Source organism: Mesoplodon densirostris (assembly GCF_025265405.1).
Source record: "Mesoplodon densirostris isolate mMesDen1 chromosome Y unlocalized genomic scaffold, mMesDen1 primary haplotype SUPER_Y_unloc_2, whole genome shotgun sequence".
Classification (NCBI taxonomy): Eukaryota; Metazoa; Chordata; class Mammalia; order Artiodactyla; family Ziphiidae; genus Mesoplodon; species Mesoplodon densirostris.
Genome location: NW_026778237.1, coordinates 1,623,409 through 1,642,179, shown reverse-complemented (window position 1 = coordinate 1,642,179; position 18,771 = coordinate 1,623,409). Strand labels below are relative to the sequence as shown.

The 18,771-nt window shown below is 51.2% G+C and overlaps 1 protein-coding gene across 1 annotated transcript; it reads right to left on the bottom strand.

Moving 5' to 3' along the window:
• Positions 1–810: 810 nt before the first annotated feature.
• On the bottom strand, positions 811–10,599 carry LOC132483041 (NUT family member 2G-like). The gene is made up of 8 exons (XM_060088281.1): positions 10,437–10,599; positions 5,490–6,195; positions 4,405–4,533; positions 3,193–3,365; positions 2,448–2,743; positions 1,950–2,055; positions 1,705–1,712; positions 811–1,419 (listed from the first exon to the last, which is right to left on the bottom strand). Exons 1-8 carry the CDS (start codon positions 10,597–10,599, stop codon positions 811–813), a joined length of 2,190 nt encoding a protein of 729 aa, XP_059944264.1.
• Between the last annotated feature and the right edge of the window lie 8,172 nt (positions 10,600–18,771).

The following is an 18,771-nucleotide window of genomic DNA, read 5'->3' as shown; positions in this document are numbered from 1 at the left end:
GCCTCCACCACTCTCCACATTGCAATAACCCCAGTGGGACTAGAGGATGCTCCCGCTACGATGAGGCAGACAGTCCTGTCCCCATGGCCAAGACTTTTCCTCTCTGGTCAGGCCGCCCACACAAGGAAGCCCTGGATGAGCGCAGGGTCAGCCCAGCGCCGTCGCCCGGCCACTTCAGGGAAGCGGAGAGAAGCTCCATAATGACAAGGGCTGCCTCCAGGCTCCACCCTAGAAACTGGTGAGTGTCCGGAGGGCGGAAAGGCACAAAAGCAGCTCCGCCTCCCCAGAAGGCTCAGGGAGGCAGAAGACGGTACAGACGCCCCAGAAGGCCCCTGGCCGAGCAGGCGTTAGAGAGGGGGTGATGAGGGGGTCCCTGGGGAAAGTGCGAGCTGTGCGTTCCCAGGGGCAGCCTGACGAGTCCTTGTCTATGTGGAGGAAAGGTGTGGCCCCCTGTAGATCCAGAGCTCCTGTGACCTCCCTCATCCTTCCTTCCTCTCAGGATCGCTCTCTGTGGAGCAGCTCAACACCAACAAGATGACAGTGGCCTGAGAGCATTTCCCACGAAAACGATCTTTGTTCACAGTTTACATACATCACTCCAAAGATCCTCCTCCCACCCACACCTGGCCACACCCACACCCACCTCCCTAACCCCCCACAATCCCGCTGCCCCCCCCCCCCGTCCTGGTGGTCCTGCCCCCCTCCCTTCCCCCCACATCACCCAGGATCAGCACTGGGAGGAGGAGGAGCCCTAGGCTCCCCTGGGGGCTGCCCTGGGGCCTCGCCCTGGAGCGCCGGCCCAGCTGTTCCCTACTGGCTGCAGGGCTTCTTCTTCCTCCACCCACGCTTCTCTGTGACAAACGGGTCACGCTTTCTCTTTCTGGGCTGTGAGGGGCGAGCCAGCCCCAGAGCCAAGGCTGGCCTCCCAGAGAAGCCGAGGCCAGCCCCGGGGATGGGCAGCTTCTCAGCAGCGGCTGGGCGTCCACACAGAGCCCACTTCCTCGACTTGGGAGCGGCTGGTGGAGCTGGGCTGAGGCCTCTTCTCTGAGGGGAGGGGGACTGGGGAGCACTGTGGGCCCCCCAACCTCCAGGGGAGGCCAGGCTTGAGGCACGCACAGGACTCTGGGACAGCCAGAAAGGCAGCAGGCTCTGCAGAGAGCCAGAGAGGAAGGCCAGGCTGGAGAGCTCCTCCTCGTCCTCACTGGACCCGTCCCTGGGCCCTCGGGCCTCCCGGACAGGAGAGGCCTCTCTGAGAAGAGATGCATCCCTGGGTCCCTGTAGAGAGCCAGTGTGCCTTTGACCACCTTGGCTGGCGTCAGACTCAGAAGGACTTGAGGCCATTCCGGGTGCACTGTGACTCGGGGCTGCCCGCACACTGTCGTCCTCTTTCAAGGCCAGGAGTCGTTTCTGCACCAGCTGGTAGGAGGGAGGAGGACAGTGACGGCTCCACACACACGTGTCAGAGAGGAGGAGCACTGGGCAGTGGGACAATGGCCCTGGGGGGGAGGAGGGGACGGGCGACCCCAGGACTCGAATCCAAATACAGACGCGGTGGCAGTCCTGCCGTCCTCCTGCCCCTTATTCCCAGCTTTGTGACCTTCCCCCCCTCCCGGCTCCCCATCCTCTCCTTCCTTCCACCCTGCACTGCACCCCCCCCCAGAACGGGCCCTTCCCCATGCCAGGCGTCCCAGGCAGGGGAGGGATGGACAGCGCTATGTGGCCCTCCGGTTCTGGGGCCCTACCTCCCCCCTGTTCACTGGGGTCCCTCCGTGCCCTCGTCTTCCTGGGTGTCCCTTGTGTCCCCTGTTCTACCGGGGATCCCTCCCTCCTCTGCCTCCCCTGGGTCATCTGGGTTCCCCTGTCCCCTGGATCACCTGGGGTCCCCCTCCCGTGGGGTCCCCTGGCTCCCTGAGTGTCCCTCTCCCTCCCCTGACTCATTTCTTCGGGACTGAGCCTTTCCTCCTGCTCCAGCTCCTTCTCTAGGGCCAAGAGATCCAGCTGTGGGTCTGGGGAAAGCAAATCTGCCAGGAATCCAGGGTGAATGACTGCCTCCACCTAGAACAGAAAGAAGAGGCTGTGAGCATCCTTGGCCAGGAGTGGCCTGTGAGACAAGAAGGCCAGGAGGGAAAGTGAAAAGCAGAGACCCACCCCACTCTCCTCCACAAGGCGGGGATGGTCAGCACACACACACACACACACACACACAAACATGCACATACACAGTCACACACAAAAGAGCACATATACAGAGGCACAAACACAAAGGCATACACACAGATAGACACAAACATATACGCACAAACATCTGCGTAAACCTCCCCTAATACCAGGCTCAGGAACAAGGAGCTGAGCTTAAGTCCCAACGGCCTGAGCAGAACCCAGATCTTGGGTTCTGAGTGTTCCATGTCCTGGCATCTTGTAGACCCCAGTCTCCAGGCCTAGCCTACTTTGGTGACAAAGTCCTCCTGGGAACACAGCTTGTCAATGTAGCTCAAGAGATCCGGGTCCGAGTAGGTGCCGTCCTCTTCCTGCTGCAGCTCATTTCCGTCCTCTCCCCATTCTGCATCTGAGTCGCCTGTGGCTGAGTGGACGGGCCCCACCAGCGCCTCCATGATGTCCACATACTCCCTCACAGCCTCAGGTGGAATCTCCTCGGGTGCCTTGGGCTCCGGGGGTCGCTGGGACCTGTGTGGCTTCGGGCGGGAGGGCTGGGCCCTGGGGCCGGACATCCTGGGAGCGAAGGCTGAGGCAGAGGAGGAGGAGGGGAAGGAAGGTGAGGGACCCCCGGTCCACCTCCTGACCACCGAGCGCACGCTGGTGAGGGCATTGTTGGGGGACATTGATGTGGGTGTGGGGGGGGTCAGGACCACCTGAAGCTTCATGCACAGTTGGAGGGGGGAGGTAAGGGGGCATCTAAGAGAGTCACATGTAAGGAAGTGGGGAACCTCCAATTTTCCAGGGGTGTCCCCATCAAGCCCACTTCTTAGGCAGACTTTGTGTGCGGTCCTTTGACAGGGAGGTGTGAGAGAAGTTACAAAGTTGACCAAGTCAATACCCCGTAGTGACAAAGGGCATCTGAGACCCCACCCTCCCACCCCCCGCCTCGGTGGCTGTTTTGCTTGAAAGACCAATGCCCCCGTCTTGAAGGAAAATGATCCACATGGGAACAGTGGCCAACCCTGGGCCCGTTACCTGTGCGTTCAACTCCAGTGGGAACCTGGGTGGCTGGCTGAAGGCCCACTTTCGGGGCTGGGGGCCCCCGAGGATCCAGCTTCGGTGGGGCTGGAGGAGGCAAGCCCTGCGCGCACTGCATCCACTGCAACGGCTGAACCTGCATCTCCTCCTCGGCCTCAAGGTCCATGAACCTGGGGGGTGACGGAGGCACAGGCCACCCTGAGAAAATGGCCTGGATTCTGGAGCCCAACAAAGGCAGCCAAGAATGAGGGACTGGGAGAGGATGTGCCTCGGGGCTGTCAAGGCCCTGTGAGGTGCTGTCCACGGCAGAGAGCTGCTCCTGGAACTGATACAAGATCTGGGACCCTTCCTGCCTCGCCAGCACTGGAGAGCATTCAACAGCATAGACCCAGGTCGCTGCATTGAACCAGGTCAACGGGACACGTGGCTGACCCAGGGGGCACCCTCCTCATGCCCCCCATCCAGAGCCACATGAAGGGCTGACAGCCAGAGGCTGGAACAGGCATGTGTTCCCCACAGGGGTCCTTGCCCAAATCCAGGACCCTGGGTTGGGACTGAGAGTTCTGGAACGTAGATCTGGAGACAGGGCTCAGGAGAGGCTGGACGATGTGGATGCTGAGCTTAGAGGACAGGCCTTCCTTTCCTCTGAGAGGCGCTTGTTTGTTTGGTTTTGTTTCTTAAACCAAGGGGATTACCATGGAGCAAACACTGGAAGGGCCAGAGACCCTTGGGCTGATGACAGCTGGCTTCCGCAGCCTCTTCAGGGATGCCAGGGTACCCACTCAGGCCACTTTTCGTGAGGAGAGGGGGTCCCAAATCTATGTCAGTGGCCGCCGGCCAGCCACCACTAAGGAAGCAGCAGGCTGGCGGGTGGAGCTCTTTCCCCGGCCCAGCCCATATGTCCGGAGTTGGACCCTACTGGACTCACAGCTTCACCCTGCCCCGTCCTGAGACCTTCATGTCAGGGCAAGGGTAGGTCAAAGTCAGGGGGAGGGCAGAGCTCCTGGTGGAGGAAGGACAGAAGACCCAAACTCTCAAGGTGAGGGAGGGGTTTCTGGAGGACTGCAGGGCCTCTGGGCTGCGGGACCCTGTTCCGAGTGACAGCCCTTCTCCTTTGTCCTCTCTGATGAGCACCCCCACGGCCAGACCCTGCCCTCACCCACTCGCCTCACCCTCCACACAGCCCCTGGGCCCAGGACGCTGACTCACTTTTGCGCCATCTTGTAGTAGATTATCCGGTCAGAGTTGCTAATGTGCTGCCATTCCTGCACGGCCCTGCACAGTCCCTCCTCCAGTGTCATGGTGGGCTTCAGGCAGGCCAGGGATCGAGGCACTGGGCTGTAAGCACTCGGGGTCAGTCTCTGTGCCCAGCCCAGCCCCCACCTGCCTGACCCCACCCACCAATGTGGACCACACATCACTCAACACAGCATGACTGAGCAACAGGAGAGTGAGAGGCAGGTGTCTGGGGAGCAGGGACAAGCCTTCCTGGCTACGGCTGTCACCGCCTCACACTCCCTCGAGGATGACCATCCACTCCCAGGCTAGAGCTGGGACGCTGTGCCTTGGGGAGCTCTTTTCCTCTTCAAGGCTGCCTTTTCATAATAAAAATCACCGTCATCAATGAGGCGTGGCATGTGCCAGGCAATCTGCTCACACTTCACAGATTAGCCCAAGGAGTCTTCTGCACGGTCCTCTGTGTGAAGTGTGATTCTCCCCTTTTTACGAGGGACCGGAGGTTTAGGATGGAAACGCCTGCCAGGCTCACAACTCTAGTGGGAGAGAGCCCATGCCCTTAGGAGAGCTCTACCATCACCCTGTTCCTAGTGGAATTCTCCACATCAACGAAGTCGAGGCGTGCATGAAGCGCTCTACTGGGCCCCGCGCTCCTCCCCCTTCTCCGAAGTGACCTCCCCCGGCCATGTACACTCAAGTGCTGTATGAAAGGAGACGTCAGCACAGAAGAGTGCGGCATCCACTCCTTGGCTCCTCAACGTACACCACGACCCTCTCTGACTGCAAGTCTTCAGGCCATATTACCAGGAGAATCATGAAAGGGCAAGCTGGCTAGACTCACAGGGGGGTGCGGTCAGTTGAGATAAGGCACATTTCAGTCACGATGTCATGGACTGGCAGGCTCCCCCGTATGACCGACAATATGCCTTCTCATGGCGTGGACATCGCCCTCACACCTTGCTTCCAGGATCCCTAGAAACCTAACCTGCGAGTCCATCCCCAGTTCCTCTTTATCTAAGAGCTCCGATAAGCTCATGACCCCCTGAGCGTTCACTCACATGAGAAAGCAGGAAAGAGCTTCCGCATCAGGACTCTGGGGAAGGTGTCTCCGGGCCAGTGGCTTGAGGCGCTGCCGCCGTCGGAAGTCACTGTCCACGCTCTGGTGGTCAGAGCCGTCCTCCTGCGAGGCGTAGGGCTGGGTGGTGTCCTCCCTGGAAGTGCCACGTGGCCATGGCCCAGAGTTCACTGGGCGAATGTTAGGGGCCATCTGGGCAGCTGGTGGTGGAGCTTGAGGAGGAAAGCCTGGGGTCCAGCCTCCCTTGCCAGCCCGAGTAACTCCAACAGCTGGAGCAGTCACAATGGTCTCCATCGCAGGGGTGGCTAAGAATATGGGTGCAGGACATGCAGCACTCCCGCTGAGGGCCCCTGGAGCGCTCCAGCTGAGGGGGCCCCGAGGAACGATAAAGGTCTGAGTCTGGGGGGCCTGCACTGGCCTCCCTTGTGACCTGACTCGGACAGTGAGGTTGCAAGCCCCAGGGACACTGGGGCCACGGCCACCATTAGCCACCAAAGGCATCCTGGGGAACGCTGGCAGCAGCAGGCCGCTGCCAGGAGGGAATGCGGGGGCGATGAGAGGTGGCAGGTGCTGCTCCCAGGGCGGCCGGTGCTGGGCGCCAGGCATGGGTGGAGGAAAGGACGCTGCCGTGAAAGTAGACAAGGAGGCGCCGGGGTTCATGGGGACATCCGTTCCCAGCACTGCAGATGCTGTGGAGGCAAAGGAAAGGAGTGAACGGAGGAGGAGAATGGGCAAGTGGGACTGAGGCTTTCTGCGGCATCAGAGTGTAAATCTCCACAGATGAGAGACTCTTGGACAAGGGAAACTGCAGCGTGCAAATGTCTTCAAGTGATTTTCATGCCCTGACCTCCAGTTGAGAATTATTCCACTGGTGACCCCACGCCCATCCACCAAGCTCCCTGACCCCTGCCTGCCGAGAAGAAATTGCCTCAGCAAGCACTCACTTGGAGAGCCTCCCTAAGGCACACCCTGGCACCTAAGCCTCACAGGCTGTCTCCCAAGACCTGGAGCTGTGTGGACATCCGCTCTGTGAGAAATGCCCCTCAGCCGGCGCACTAGCAGGTAGGGGCCTTCTGCAAGGTAAGTTCTAGGCACCCAAAGGCCCTTTGTGGACAGGCACTGTGTAAAATATTAGGGCCCCACCTCCTCCTCAGTCCTCCTTTTCCTGATGCTCAGTATAAATCCCCTCTTGCTTTCCTAGCCTCACAAAACAAAACAAAATGCTGGAAAATACCTCTAATGGCATCCGGATACAAACCCATGACACTGGCCCAGAAAGCACCTGCATCATCGAACAACCCACAGCAGATACGTGACATGGGCTAGGTCCTGCCAGCCCCTCCCCAGTGCCCAGAGTCACTGTCATCAGTCAGGAGTTCTGTTCCTAGGGGCTTGGGGTGGTCTGAGAAGTAGGCGCGTGTCCCTTAGATTCTGTCCTTTCACAGCCAGTGATGGCCGCAGAGGATTAAACAAGGGCCAGGGAATTGTCATGTTACATTGGTCGTGGGAGTATAGACTGCCTGTGGTCCTTCCCCTTCCAGCTCCCAATAACGGAGAGACAATCCGAGATGCAGGCATAAGCCAGATGCCATGGCGATCAAGTTGTCTGAAACACATCCCCGTTCAGGAGAACAAGGTACACACCACGGTGCACCTAACTAACCAGAACAGATGTCATAGGGCGTTTAATAGTAACACAGAAGATCATCTTCCTGATCCTGGGCTACACTCCTTCCCCCTTTAAAAGAGGAAGCAGCCTTCATAGACATTCCACCTGAAACAACCCCACTCCACATCTGTCCCCTGTCCATGAAGGAGTGACATGAAATAGGAACAAACTCTTCCTCTCAAGGCAGCCTGAGGGTCCACCATGAGATACTGGACAAGATGAAGTAGGTCTGAAGTACTGCCATGCCACAAAAGGAAGAACAATTCAGAGCAACTCAGGAACCTGAGCCCTCTCTTGGCTGAAGTTACACGGTTGCCCATCCCCTGTTGAATCCAAGGCAACAGTTACCTGAACTGACAAGTGAGCTCTGGGCTGGGAGGAGTGGACGAGGTGTGGGCTGCGGCAGTTACAGTAAGCCCCGCCTAGCTCTCGGAGAGGACACTTCACTGCAGGTGTGGCCACACACAGCCCCATTGAATAGTTTTCTCACCAAGACCATCTCTCCCCACGGCCCCCTGAGATACAGTATGCTCCTGTTCAAATCCCTTTGAAAGATATGGTGAGGCAAGCTTCAGGCGCCTCAGGAACACAAGACAGCTCTAGACTTTCCTCATGACCCGCCCTGTGTCACCACCAGGACATCACACACATCCTTACACACACGTTTCAAAGTGGCTTGTCTCCCTTCTAGAAAGAATCAGACTGTCTGCTGCCATCCTTTCTCCATAGCCAGGGCAATGCCTCTTGATCCACCTCCAACGACCCCCCCTCCCCAGGGCAGTCTCGGGTTTCTTCAGGCTCCCCAGTCTCCCCAGGTGAAATGTCCTTGTGCGTCCAGTGCTCTCTTCTCCCTCTACTTCAGTCCAACTAGGTGCCCACAGTTAAGTGTCACGTGTGAACCCGAAGGATGTGAGGATGGCAGGGTCTCTGAGGACACGCCCCCAGCCTATAGGCTTGCCTCCTATTGAAGCCATCCTGCAGGCTTGGGCACGGACTACTGGTGCCTGGTAGCCTCAATGAGAAAAGTCAAGACCAGGAGCCAGAGAGCGACCTGCTTCAGCAAACGCTCGGGATCCAAGTCAACGAGGGACACGTTGGAAAGTAAACAGGAAAATGCGGGCTGAACCGTTCTGCGGTGGGGGAGGGGCAGAGGGCACGTGGGTCGGGGTGGCGTGCGCTGGGGGGACATTCCACGAGGGCTCTGGCAGGGAGGCAAGAACCGGAAGTTCCTTCCACCTCCCACAGGGGCAACACAATTGGCGTGTGCCTCTTTAGGCAGTTTATAAACTGTTTTTTTTTTTTTAATAATTTTTAATTAATTTATTTATTTATTTTTGCTGTGTTGGGTCTTTGTTTCTGTGCGAGGGCTTTCTCTAGTTGTGGCAAGCGGGGGCCACTCTTCATCGCAGTGCGCGGGCCTCTCACTATCGCGGCCTCTCTTGTTGCAGAGCACAGGCTCCAGACGCGCAGTCTCAGTAGTTGTGGCTCACGGGACTAGTTGCTCCGTGGCATGTGGGATCCTCCCAGACCAGGGCTCGAACCCGTGTCCCCTGCATTAGCAGGCAGACTCTCAACCACTGCGCCACCACGGAAGACCCTAAACTGTTGTTTTGATTCACGGCACCGAGGTTGAACATGACAGTCCCTTCCTTTCACGTCTTTATCCATCAACCTAGGTTTTTTTGTTTGTTTGTTTGTTTTTTTGCGGTACGCAGGCTGCTCACTGTTGTGGCCTCTCCCGTTGCGGAGCACAGGCTCCGGGCGCGCAGGCTCAGCGGCCATGGCTCACGGGCCCAGCTGCTCCACGGCATGTGGGATCTTCCCAGACCGGGGCACGAACCCGTGTCCCCTGCATCGGCAGGCGGACTCTCAACCACTGCGCCACCAGGGAAGCCCTGGAGCTTTTATAATGAAGGAAAACTTAAATGATTTGCAACCAATAACTTCATACTAGAGGAATTGTGAGGCAAAATATTGTACCCAGGCACTCGAGAAAGGCAGGCTTCCTTGTTGCTTCCTCCCTTTGTTCAGTCATTCAACCAATTATTTACAAGATTCTCACTCATAATTCTGATACAGTATTTGAAGGACTCTTCTCAAGGCCACTGATACAAAAATTGCACTGTGCAAAAATTAGCCAGTCCCAATTCTGCAATCACTTTTGTAATACTTCAAAATCCTACACCCAACAGACAGAGATAATCAAATTAGCCCAAATGTAATTTGGGAAGACCAGTCACAGAAGGGAGTATCTAAAAGTCCTTTGGATCATGATCTCTGACTATTCCTGCACAGAAGGTGGGGATGGGCATTGACTACTGAGAAAAAACATCTCTGGACATCCAACACAAGCCTCAGAAGACAGTTCATCTTCCACTCAATCGCGAAACATCAAAGAAACGAAGAGGTACCATGTTTGTGTCTTGTGGAGTTTTCAAGTCTGCACTTGGAGGCGCTTAGTGCTGTTACATGTGAGGGGTCTTCAGAGGCATCCTGTTGAGTGAGAAATGCTCTAATCTTGCATTTGACCAGAAAGCGGATCTGATGATTGAAGTTTCTTTGGGAAGTATTACAAAGTCAGGTCAGTAAGTTGATCCCGCTACTATTTTTGTTGTTGTTGTTGTTGTTTTATTGTCAACTGAAATTCTGCAAGATATTATAAAAAAGGAGGGAGGGAAAATAAAATTGTTCCCATACTACCTGTTGAAATTGGCCCAGATTGTCAACTCTTTCTCAAAATTATTTTTTAAAAAAACCCCAAAACCGTACAAAGGAAACACCTGTGAACACTGAGAAAAAATTTTCTAGTAGAGTAAATGCGTTGGAAAAACTCTAGGAACGGAGTCAGGAGACAGTATCTTAAGAGTGTTTCCCAGGTCTGAAATTCTTTGCGAGCATTGTTCTTTAACGGAAACTTCAGGTGTGCTAGGGAAAAGGACCTACTGTTTTTTGAAAGGCATTGACAAGAACCAAGGAACGGCAGTCCAAAGGACATGATGTACTTGCCCCAATTTGAGGCTACTGTGCTTACAGCGGGGCTCTGCAGAACTCTTTGTAGCTAAGTGCATGGGTTTCACGAGTGCAATATAAAACTCACGAGTGCACATCTTCCAAGAGCTGGTTTTAAGAAGAGACCGTCACGAAGGTTCCCGGCGAGGAGCGTCGCCAGAGAAGTTCCGCAGCTTGCCCGACCCTCCATTTCTGTCCTCTCCTGCAGAGACCTCCTAGGCCCGCGCACCCCGCGCCTGCACGCCCGCGCACGCCCGCGCACTCCCCCTGGGGCGGGGCTCTCGGGCACGCGGACCGCCGTCCTCCAAGGGCTCCCGGCGTCTGCTGGGGCCGTTTGCTCCGGAAGACAGGAGCGCATGCGCGAGCGCGGAGGGTGGGGCCCCAGTGGCCGTCCGGCGGGGGAGGGGCGGGTCATGGCGGCCTCTAGAGTCAATTCTAGGAATCCTGAGGTAAGGGGTACGGGGACCTTTCACCCCGCAGGTGTCACCGCTCTGCGCTGTTGTTCACCCTGTGGGTTCCTTGTGCCCTTGTCCGTGTAAGGAGACTCCCCACAATGTGGATTCACGCCCCCATAGAGCTCGACTCCCTTGAGATGTTTGCCCCAGGATGATCGGCACCACTGGGGAGCCGGCTGCATGAAGGGCTCAGTGATTGAGGGGCCTACAGTGGGGGGTGAATAGTGTGTGCGAGCTAGTAAACAGGCGCCGTTCTAGCCTGCGCGTTGTGAAGAGTACAAAAGCTAGAGGGAAGTTCTTGCGAGTTGAAAACCCTCATCTGGTTCCGAAGGTGCAGCTCAGGTGATTGGAACATGAGCGAAGATGGAAGGAACACACTCATCGCTTCACTAGTGTCTTCCCTCTTATCATAAAAACATCCGTCAACACTTACGTTCAAACTGCGTTCTTTTGTCAGTGATGCGGGCAACTTTGCCGAATGTGGTAATAGACACGTATTTGTAGTCTGGTGTCCAATCATGATTGATTTGCAAGCATAGATGGGGTCTGTACATATTTAATTGGTTGGTGGGAATCTGATACGTAGTCAAATGTGTGGGTTGGTTTTGTCCGTGGATATTTGTGTTTGAAGGGAGGTCATGCCTGTGTTTTTGTGAGAGTGTAAGAGTGAGTGTTGTATTTGGAGGGTGTTGAGATGTGACGCAGGCATACTCAAGGAGTTGGTGGTTAGGTGTTTGTAATTTGGTGTTTGGGGAATATGTTTACATGTGTTTTTTTCACCCATGAATGTGGGGATTTGTGTGTGTCTAATGGTGGATTTGGAAGGATTATCTGCATATGCATAAGGGCAATGTCAGGAAAAGTAGTGGTGTATATGACTTTGGGTGTCCAGTCTGTTAATTTTGTATATTTGGGGAATGTAGGCTGATCATTTGTGTATTCAGGGCATGTTGCATGGTTATGGGGTGTTTGTGGGTGTGCATTTTCAGGACTGTCTATGTATATTTGGATGTGTAGAGGGCAAGTCTGTGACTATTTTATGGGGCTGGTGGATGTTGAATGTGTAGGTATGTTGTGTTTGTATGATCCTGTATTCTGCAAGATGGCAGAGTTCATTCTGTGTGAGAGGTTGGGAGTGTGGGGTTATGTATACGCCAGTAATGTGGTACTGTATGTGTATTTGGAACAAAGGGCGTATAGGGTGACATTATTGCCTATTTGTAGTGTACTTGGTAATTGTGGTTCTATTTGGGACTTGTGGAGAGTTGTGTGTTAAATGAGTTTGTGTGTGTATTCAAGGGGCATGGCCACTTGGAGGAATATTTGCTGAGGCTGTGCATTTGTAATTTTCAGTAGGAGCCTCTTAGGCTTATGTATTTTGGGAAGTGAGTATGTGTGTATCTGATAGAGAGGTGGGGTTCTATGTTTCTACAGGGAAGATGGACAATTGCATTTGTATGTATTAGAAATATGTGATACGGGTATTTGTTAGTACTTGCATGTGTGTGAGCTGGCTCCTGATAGCTAGGGATAATTTGATATATGGAAGTTGTTTCATAAATGGTTTGCTGGAGATATTTCCATGTATCTTACTTATGTATTCTAATCCGTGTGCGTGTCCATCATCAGGTGCATACATTATCAAAGTTTGTTCTTAAGGTATGGAGTTGTTAGGAGTATTCAAAGTGTATTTCTTTGGAGAACGCTAGGGTGTTTGTACATGTGTTTGGTAGGAGTAAGAGGTGGTCTGTCTATATATTCAGGGTGAGGGTAGAAATATATATATACACACACACACACACACACACATATACAGTTTGTATGTTGGAGTAGTGGTGGGGAGCTTGTATTCTGGAGAGGTAGCATAATGTATAGTGTTTGGGAGGGGATCCATATGTTCAGGGGTTAGGAATATTTGCATGTGTGTGTCCACAGGTGTGTGAGAATTGTGTATGTATATTAGTAGGACTGCAGAGGTTGTCGGTGTTTTTCTGTTTTGAGTGTGTCTGAGCATTTGGGGTGTATACTCATGAGTAGTTTGTGGATGTGTGTATTTGTGATTTGTGAATGTAGCAGGAGGCTTAGAGTCCTCTATGTGTCTATTTCAAAATGTAATGCCTGAAGAATTTAGTGGTGTTGCTTGTCTGTGTGTTCTCAGTATTAGTGAGGTGGACTTATATGTACAGTTGACCCTTGAACAACATGGGTTTGAACCACACGGGTCCACTTGTAGTGGATTTCTTTTTCAGTAAATACTACAGGATCCATGGATGCAGAGCCACTGCATGGAGGGTTGGCGCCCTAACCCCCAAGTTGTTCAAGGGTCAGCTGTATTTGATAAGTAGAGATTATTTGTGCCTGTGTGTGTTTTTGAGTTCCTGGGGCTTCTGGGGTATGTATTCTGTGGGATGTGAGAGTTTAGTTTGTGTGTTTGGAAACCAGTAGACTGTGTAGGTTATGTGTGTGTGCAGGAATCCTGCAGTATATGTATTTTAGGGCTGTGGGATTGCATATGGGTCTTTTTTGGGGTCGCACATGAGACAGTTGTGTACTTGGTGACCCTGTGTGTTTAGGTACTCAGTGTGTACATCTGGATGGCATATTGGTTGCACATGTTTGTTTTCAGGCCCATGTTGTGTGTGTATATATAGTTGTGAGAGTGGAATGTGAATATTCAGGGTGAGTAAGGTTTCATCTGTAAAAATTTAGGTAGTAAGAGGTTGTCTGTTTGTGTATTTATTCAGGGTGAGGGTGTATGTTCAGGATATATATATATATATATATATATATATATATATATATATATACACAAACACAAATGTATATGTGGTATCCTTTTGGTTATATATCTGTGGTGGGAGTTGAGAGTTCTACTTGGGGTGTAAGTGGATTCTGTGCACATATTCACAGGAAAAGTTATGGGATGTGCTGGAACTGGTTCATACTGTCTTGGGAGAGTCAATGGTGCATATCTCTTCCCAGCTGTGTGTTTAGTGATGTCAGGTGGGTAGCTTGAAATTGGTCATGCTGGGAATATTTATACCATGTAGATACCATAAGTGAAGTCTTTCCCGCCTTTCTCGGAGAGCCTTTTATCAAGCACTTACCAGCGTACCACTGATGTGCGTGTTTGGATTGTGTATGTATGAAGCAAGAATATTTGGGCATCGGTGGGTACGTATGGGACACTCATGTGAATTGTGAGTGGGGCATCTGGGGCTATGGGCCCTTGTATATGTGCATTGACCCTGGTAATTGTGAATCATTGCATTGCTCCTATCAAGTTGGTCTGTTCTTTAGGGCCAGAGAATCCCCATAAATGTTGTTGATTCCCAGTAGAAATCATGCAGATGGATACAGGGGTGTCTGTACCTTAGGCAGGTGGACACTCCTTCAGCATTTGTGTGGTCCTAGCATCTGGGTCCCTGAAGGGGGGGCCTGGTGGACAGATGGCCATGCAGAGCAGAACCTTCACAGGTGTGTTGTTGGCGTGACAGGCAGCAATCGGAAAGTCATGGGGCTTCCTGGATAGGAGGTCAGATGACCAAGGGCTCTCCCAGGAAAACCCCCTGAGAATCAGTTGGACAGCTACAGGCGTTCCTGGCTCTCCTGTGGCACAGCGGACGTGCAAGGACACCCTCCCCATGGGGTCCAGAGCCATGTGTCCCTGAGCCCAACTGCCCCAGGGTGGTGGGAACTGTTGCATACCAGGCTGGTCCGCTGTATCACTAGGTCTCAACCAACCTGTCTCCTGGAAACCTAAGTCCTCACGGATAGGCAGGACCTCTAGGGATCACTGAGCTGACAAGGACAGAGGTAGGGAGGCTTTGTCCCTGAGGGAGAGTTGGGGACTGAGACCTGGAGAGCCTGGGGAGTCCCACTCTGAGGAGATACGGCTCTGATGTTCCCAAACCCTTTAGACATGTTCTCTGTTCTTTTCTGAAGGCTCAAGATGCTTCTAGCAGAGGGAAGCTTATCTGTTTCATGTTTCTCTGATAGGATGAACTGACCCTTTTATTCACTATTCCACATGGAGCTGCAAACCCCTCAGAGGGAACCATGTGATCATTGTAGCCACCAGCTGACCCCACAGCCACCTTGTGCCTCCCTTGGACCCACCCAAGCATTTCTGAGCCTTCTTTATGGTGAGTCTTGTGGCCTTTTCTCCCTCATTGTGACTCCTCTTGCCAATAAAACATGCTGTGAATGTTAACAAAAGGAAGCCTCCACTAGAATTGGAGTCTGGAAGGCCCGTAGAGGGAGCTCTCATGGCGTGTCCCTCATCATCAATTACCCCAACAGGAAGAGGTCATTTACTGACCCCAAAGAGGAAGTGCAACCACTTTACTACCCCAGCTGGAGGAGGGAAGACTTCCTTCCTGGCCAGCAACAAGAAATAGAAAATAGAAATAGCTAATAGAAAATTCCGCAGTTTAGCCAATGAGACGCCGTTGTCACCTGAAGTTTTACTTTCCTCCAGTGAACTTTCATTTTTTCCCTTGATGATGACTTTCTTTCCTTGTCCCACCCTCCTTACTATACAAGTCTTCTGGGACTTCCCTGGTGGTCCAGCAGCCAAGACTCCGCGCTTCCAATGCACGGGGCATGGGTTCGATCCCTGGTCGGGGAACTAAGATTTCCACATGCCATGTGGCATGGCCAAAAAAAAAGAAAGCCTTCCATGTTGTGTAACCCGTTGGAGTATCTCCCTTTCTATCAGATGAGATGCTGCCTGATTCGTGAATCGTTTAATAAGGCCAATTTATTCACAATTCAAAGTAAATCTTCCAATTTACTCCGTTAAATTTTGTTTTTTAATACATTGGGGGCATGCAGAGGTGGCCACTAACAGTTTAGTATGTATCCCTCCAGAAATGTTCTGTATGAAAATATGTATGTGCACTTTTCTAAAATCCACTCTTATGATTGCTACTGCTAACAAGATGATTTTATGATTAAATGCTTATCTTTTTAAAAAGAAAAAGGTAAATATATTGGTGGCAGTGATGGGATCTGAAGGAAATTTCTGATAACATGTGGGACAAGGAGAAACAGGTGTGGTGCCCACAACTCCTTTGAGTTCACTGTCTTTCTTGCCCTTCCTGAAGGTTGTTGGTAAGCTCCTCTTGGTTTGAGCTCCATTCTCTTTGCGTTTGTGCTCCCAATCTAATTGGCTTTCCTTTACAGGGCAGGTCAGTTTGGCTGGTAGAGGATTCTCCCTGAGGCCAAACCCCTAGCCTTTCAGATGGAAATTCCCAGGACACAGTAACATCTCTTGGTGATTGCCAGTGTATTTTTGAGTGGTAAACCATAGCCCCTAATTTGTTCCCTGGATTCCACACTGGGCACTGCCTTCAGTGTAGTACGCACTTGCCCATCTGTTTGGAATCAGCCCCCAGTTTCCATGCTGGGAGCTGTTGGTGGTGGCTATAGTTCTCCATTTTGCTTGGAATCAGTTTGCAGTCCCCATTCCTTGGGATTTGCCGTTTGGATCTTTTTCCTCAGTCCAAGGATCCCTGGGAATCGGTGGTGGTGCATACCAGGCCTTCTTTTGTCCAGGACATAGTAACATCTCTTTGTTACTGCTGATATATTAAGGTGCAGGTTTTTTGTGTGTTCTTTTGGGTTGACAAAGGCTAGCTAAGGAAATGAGATCCTTTATCGCCAAAGAGTCGAGAATGCCAGCTTCTGGCACACCTGCTTATTTTATATGAAAGAACTATGGTCCTGGAAGTTGTAGATATTTAGAAAGATGGCAAAATTATACTAATATTGATCTAGAATTACAGTGGTCATTGTGGGGCATGTTCCAGTTAGACAAGATTGTACATTTAAGGAAAACACTAGAGAGCAAGGGTTCACGGATTGCACAGGGAGAATGAGATGCCTGCTTTACTTGGTATGTAAAAGTTTACAGACGGTTTCAAGATTCCAAAATAGCTTCGTTTAGAGACTTAGAACAAAAAGCTAATGAAAAATTAAAGAGACAAAAGGTACCTGAAACAAAAGACCGTAGGACGGATGTGACTGCAGATTTAACTCCTACTGTCCCCCCCCTTTCCTTTCTCACCTGAGTACTCTTGTTTTACTCATTTTCTGTATGAAATACTTTTCTATTCCAAAAAGAATATTTAACAACTGCCATTTAAAGTAAAACTACCTGAGGCTGAAGGTGAGCCCCCTCAGGTGTCCTTTACCCCTTGGTCAAAGACTGAACTGAGAGCTGTAGTCAAAGAATTCTCTAAACCTCGGAGGAACCCCCAACATTTTTTAAAGAATTTAGAGTCACTGTCAGGGCGTATGTCCCCAAACTGCTAGATCTTTATCCACTTGTACACATGTTGGTAGGACTGGGGGAGGCCCCAGAATGGATGTGGGAAGCAAAATGACATAATCCCTAGGATGATATTCAAGATCCTCAACCTAAAAAGGCTTGCAGAATAACAACTAACCTTTTATAAGCTATTCCTAAAATCTTCCCTGCTCACACTTGGTCTATTATTAATTGGCCTAATAATGATTGATCTATTATTCACTCGTACAAACAAAAGAGGGGTGAATCTGTGGAAGACTTTAGAGCCAGTTTGGAAGCTCTCTTTTTACAGCAGTTGGTGTTCCAAGGAATAAAAAGGCCACTCAGCCTGCTTTAACTGCCCTCTTTGTAAGTGGATTATCTTCTGAGATTAGTGGATTGATCAGAGGGCAGAAAAGAGGGTGGGAGGCTATAGGCCTGACTGAACTCGTGACTATAGCTGAGCATTTTGAAAGGACCTTGGAGCAAGATCACAAACAGAAATCCACCAAGCTCATAGCCTTACAGTTACAACAGCTCTAAGGCAAGGGACACAAAATGACACCTGGGTCTCCCCCATTACAACCTCCTAGGGGTCCATGATCAATTTGATGACCCAAAGTTGATGTTTCATTTGTAATCAGTGAGGACACTGGAAAAAGAGGTGTCCTCAAAGGTCCTATGCAAACTCTTCACAAATGCTCTCATATCTGTCTCAAAGGGAGGGCCCCCCATGACCCTCTCCCCTAGTTGGCAGAACTCCAGATGTTCTCTGGTAAACTATTACCAGCAATGACCTTAAACAGCCCAGAGGAAAATATAATGAAAAACTGCCAAATTTTAGTTGATACTGGAGCTATGCTTTCTACTTTAAACCCCACTCTCATATTTTACTTTGAAATCTACATTAAACTCTAACCCTAACTGTAAACATAATTACCTAACCCTTTAACACCCTACCCCTAGCCCTAACCAGAGCTGTGCTTTCTACTCTAAATCCCACCCTCAAAGAACAACAGGTCCCTCTGAGTAAACAGAATGTTTCCATAGTGGGAGTACCTAATACAGTTCAGAGAGAATTTTTATCTCAACCAAGATTCCTTTCTGCTATGCAGTATAGCCCCAGTTAATCTATTCAGTAGAGATCTCTTTGCTAACTTAAAAGGGCCAGTACATTTTGCCTCCAGTGGAGATCTCGCCTTAAAATTTCCTGATCAACCTGAACCTGATCAGTTATGTTCCTTACAATCTGTCCTGGACATAAAAGCGGAAGTTCAACAAAAGTTCCCTAATTGGATGGAGATGCCTGCAAATTTGGGGGCTACTTCTGACAGTGTTAACATGAGAAGAATAAAAAAATGCAAACCTATAAAGATTCAGATAGATGTAGCTAAACCTCTCCCTAGGTTTCCTCAACAGCTATTAAAGCCTGCGGTCATACAAGGTCTCATAGCTATTGTAGAAGACTTAATTGCCCAGGAGGTAATCATTCCTGTACTCGTCCCTGCAGCATGCCAATCTTGCCTGGTTGGAAACCTGGCAGGATGACGATTTGTCCAGGACTTGGGAGCTGTTAATAAAAATAATTTTTCCCTGTTTTCCTGTTGTTCCAAACCTAGCCACCCTTGTGTCACAAGCTTCAACTGACTTGAAATGGTTTACAGTTGGAGACCTTTGTTCGCCTTTCTTCAGCATCCCGGAGACCCAACAGCCAATATCTACATGCCTTTACTTGGAACAATCAACAATATACCTGCACTTTTATGCCTCAAGGGTTCACTGGGACTCCTTCTTTTTTCCTCCCAAGTACTTCACCAAGATTTAAGTGCCCTCTAGTTCC

Coding starts and splice junctions, on each gene's coding strand:
- LOC132483041 (XM_060088281.1), bottom strand. CDS start 10,599: ATGACCCGCCCCTCCCCCGCCGGACGGCCACTGGGGCCCCACCCTCCG. Junction 6,196..10,436: donor CCCAGGGGGAGTGCGCGGGC/GTGCGCGGGCGT, acceptor TTGCCTCCACAG/CATCTGCAGTGCTGGGAACG. Junction 2,056..2,447: donor AGGAGGACTTTGTCACCAAA/GTAGGCTAGGCC, acceptor TTTCTGTTCTAG/GTGGAGGCAGTCATTCACCC.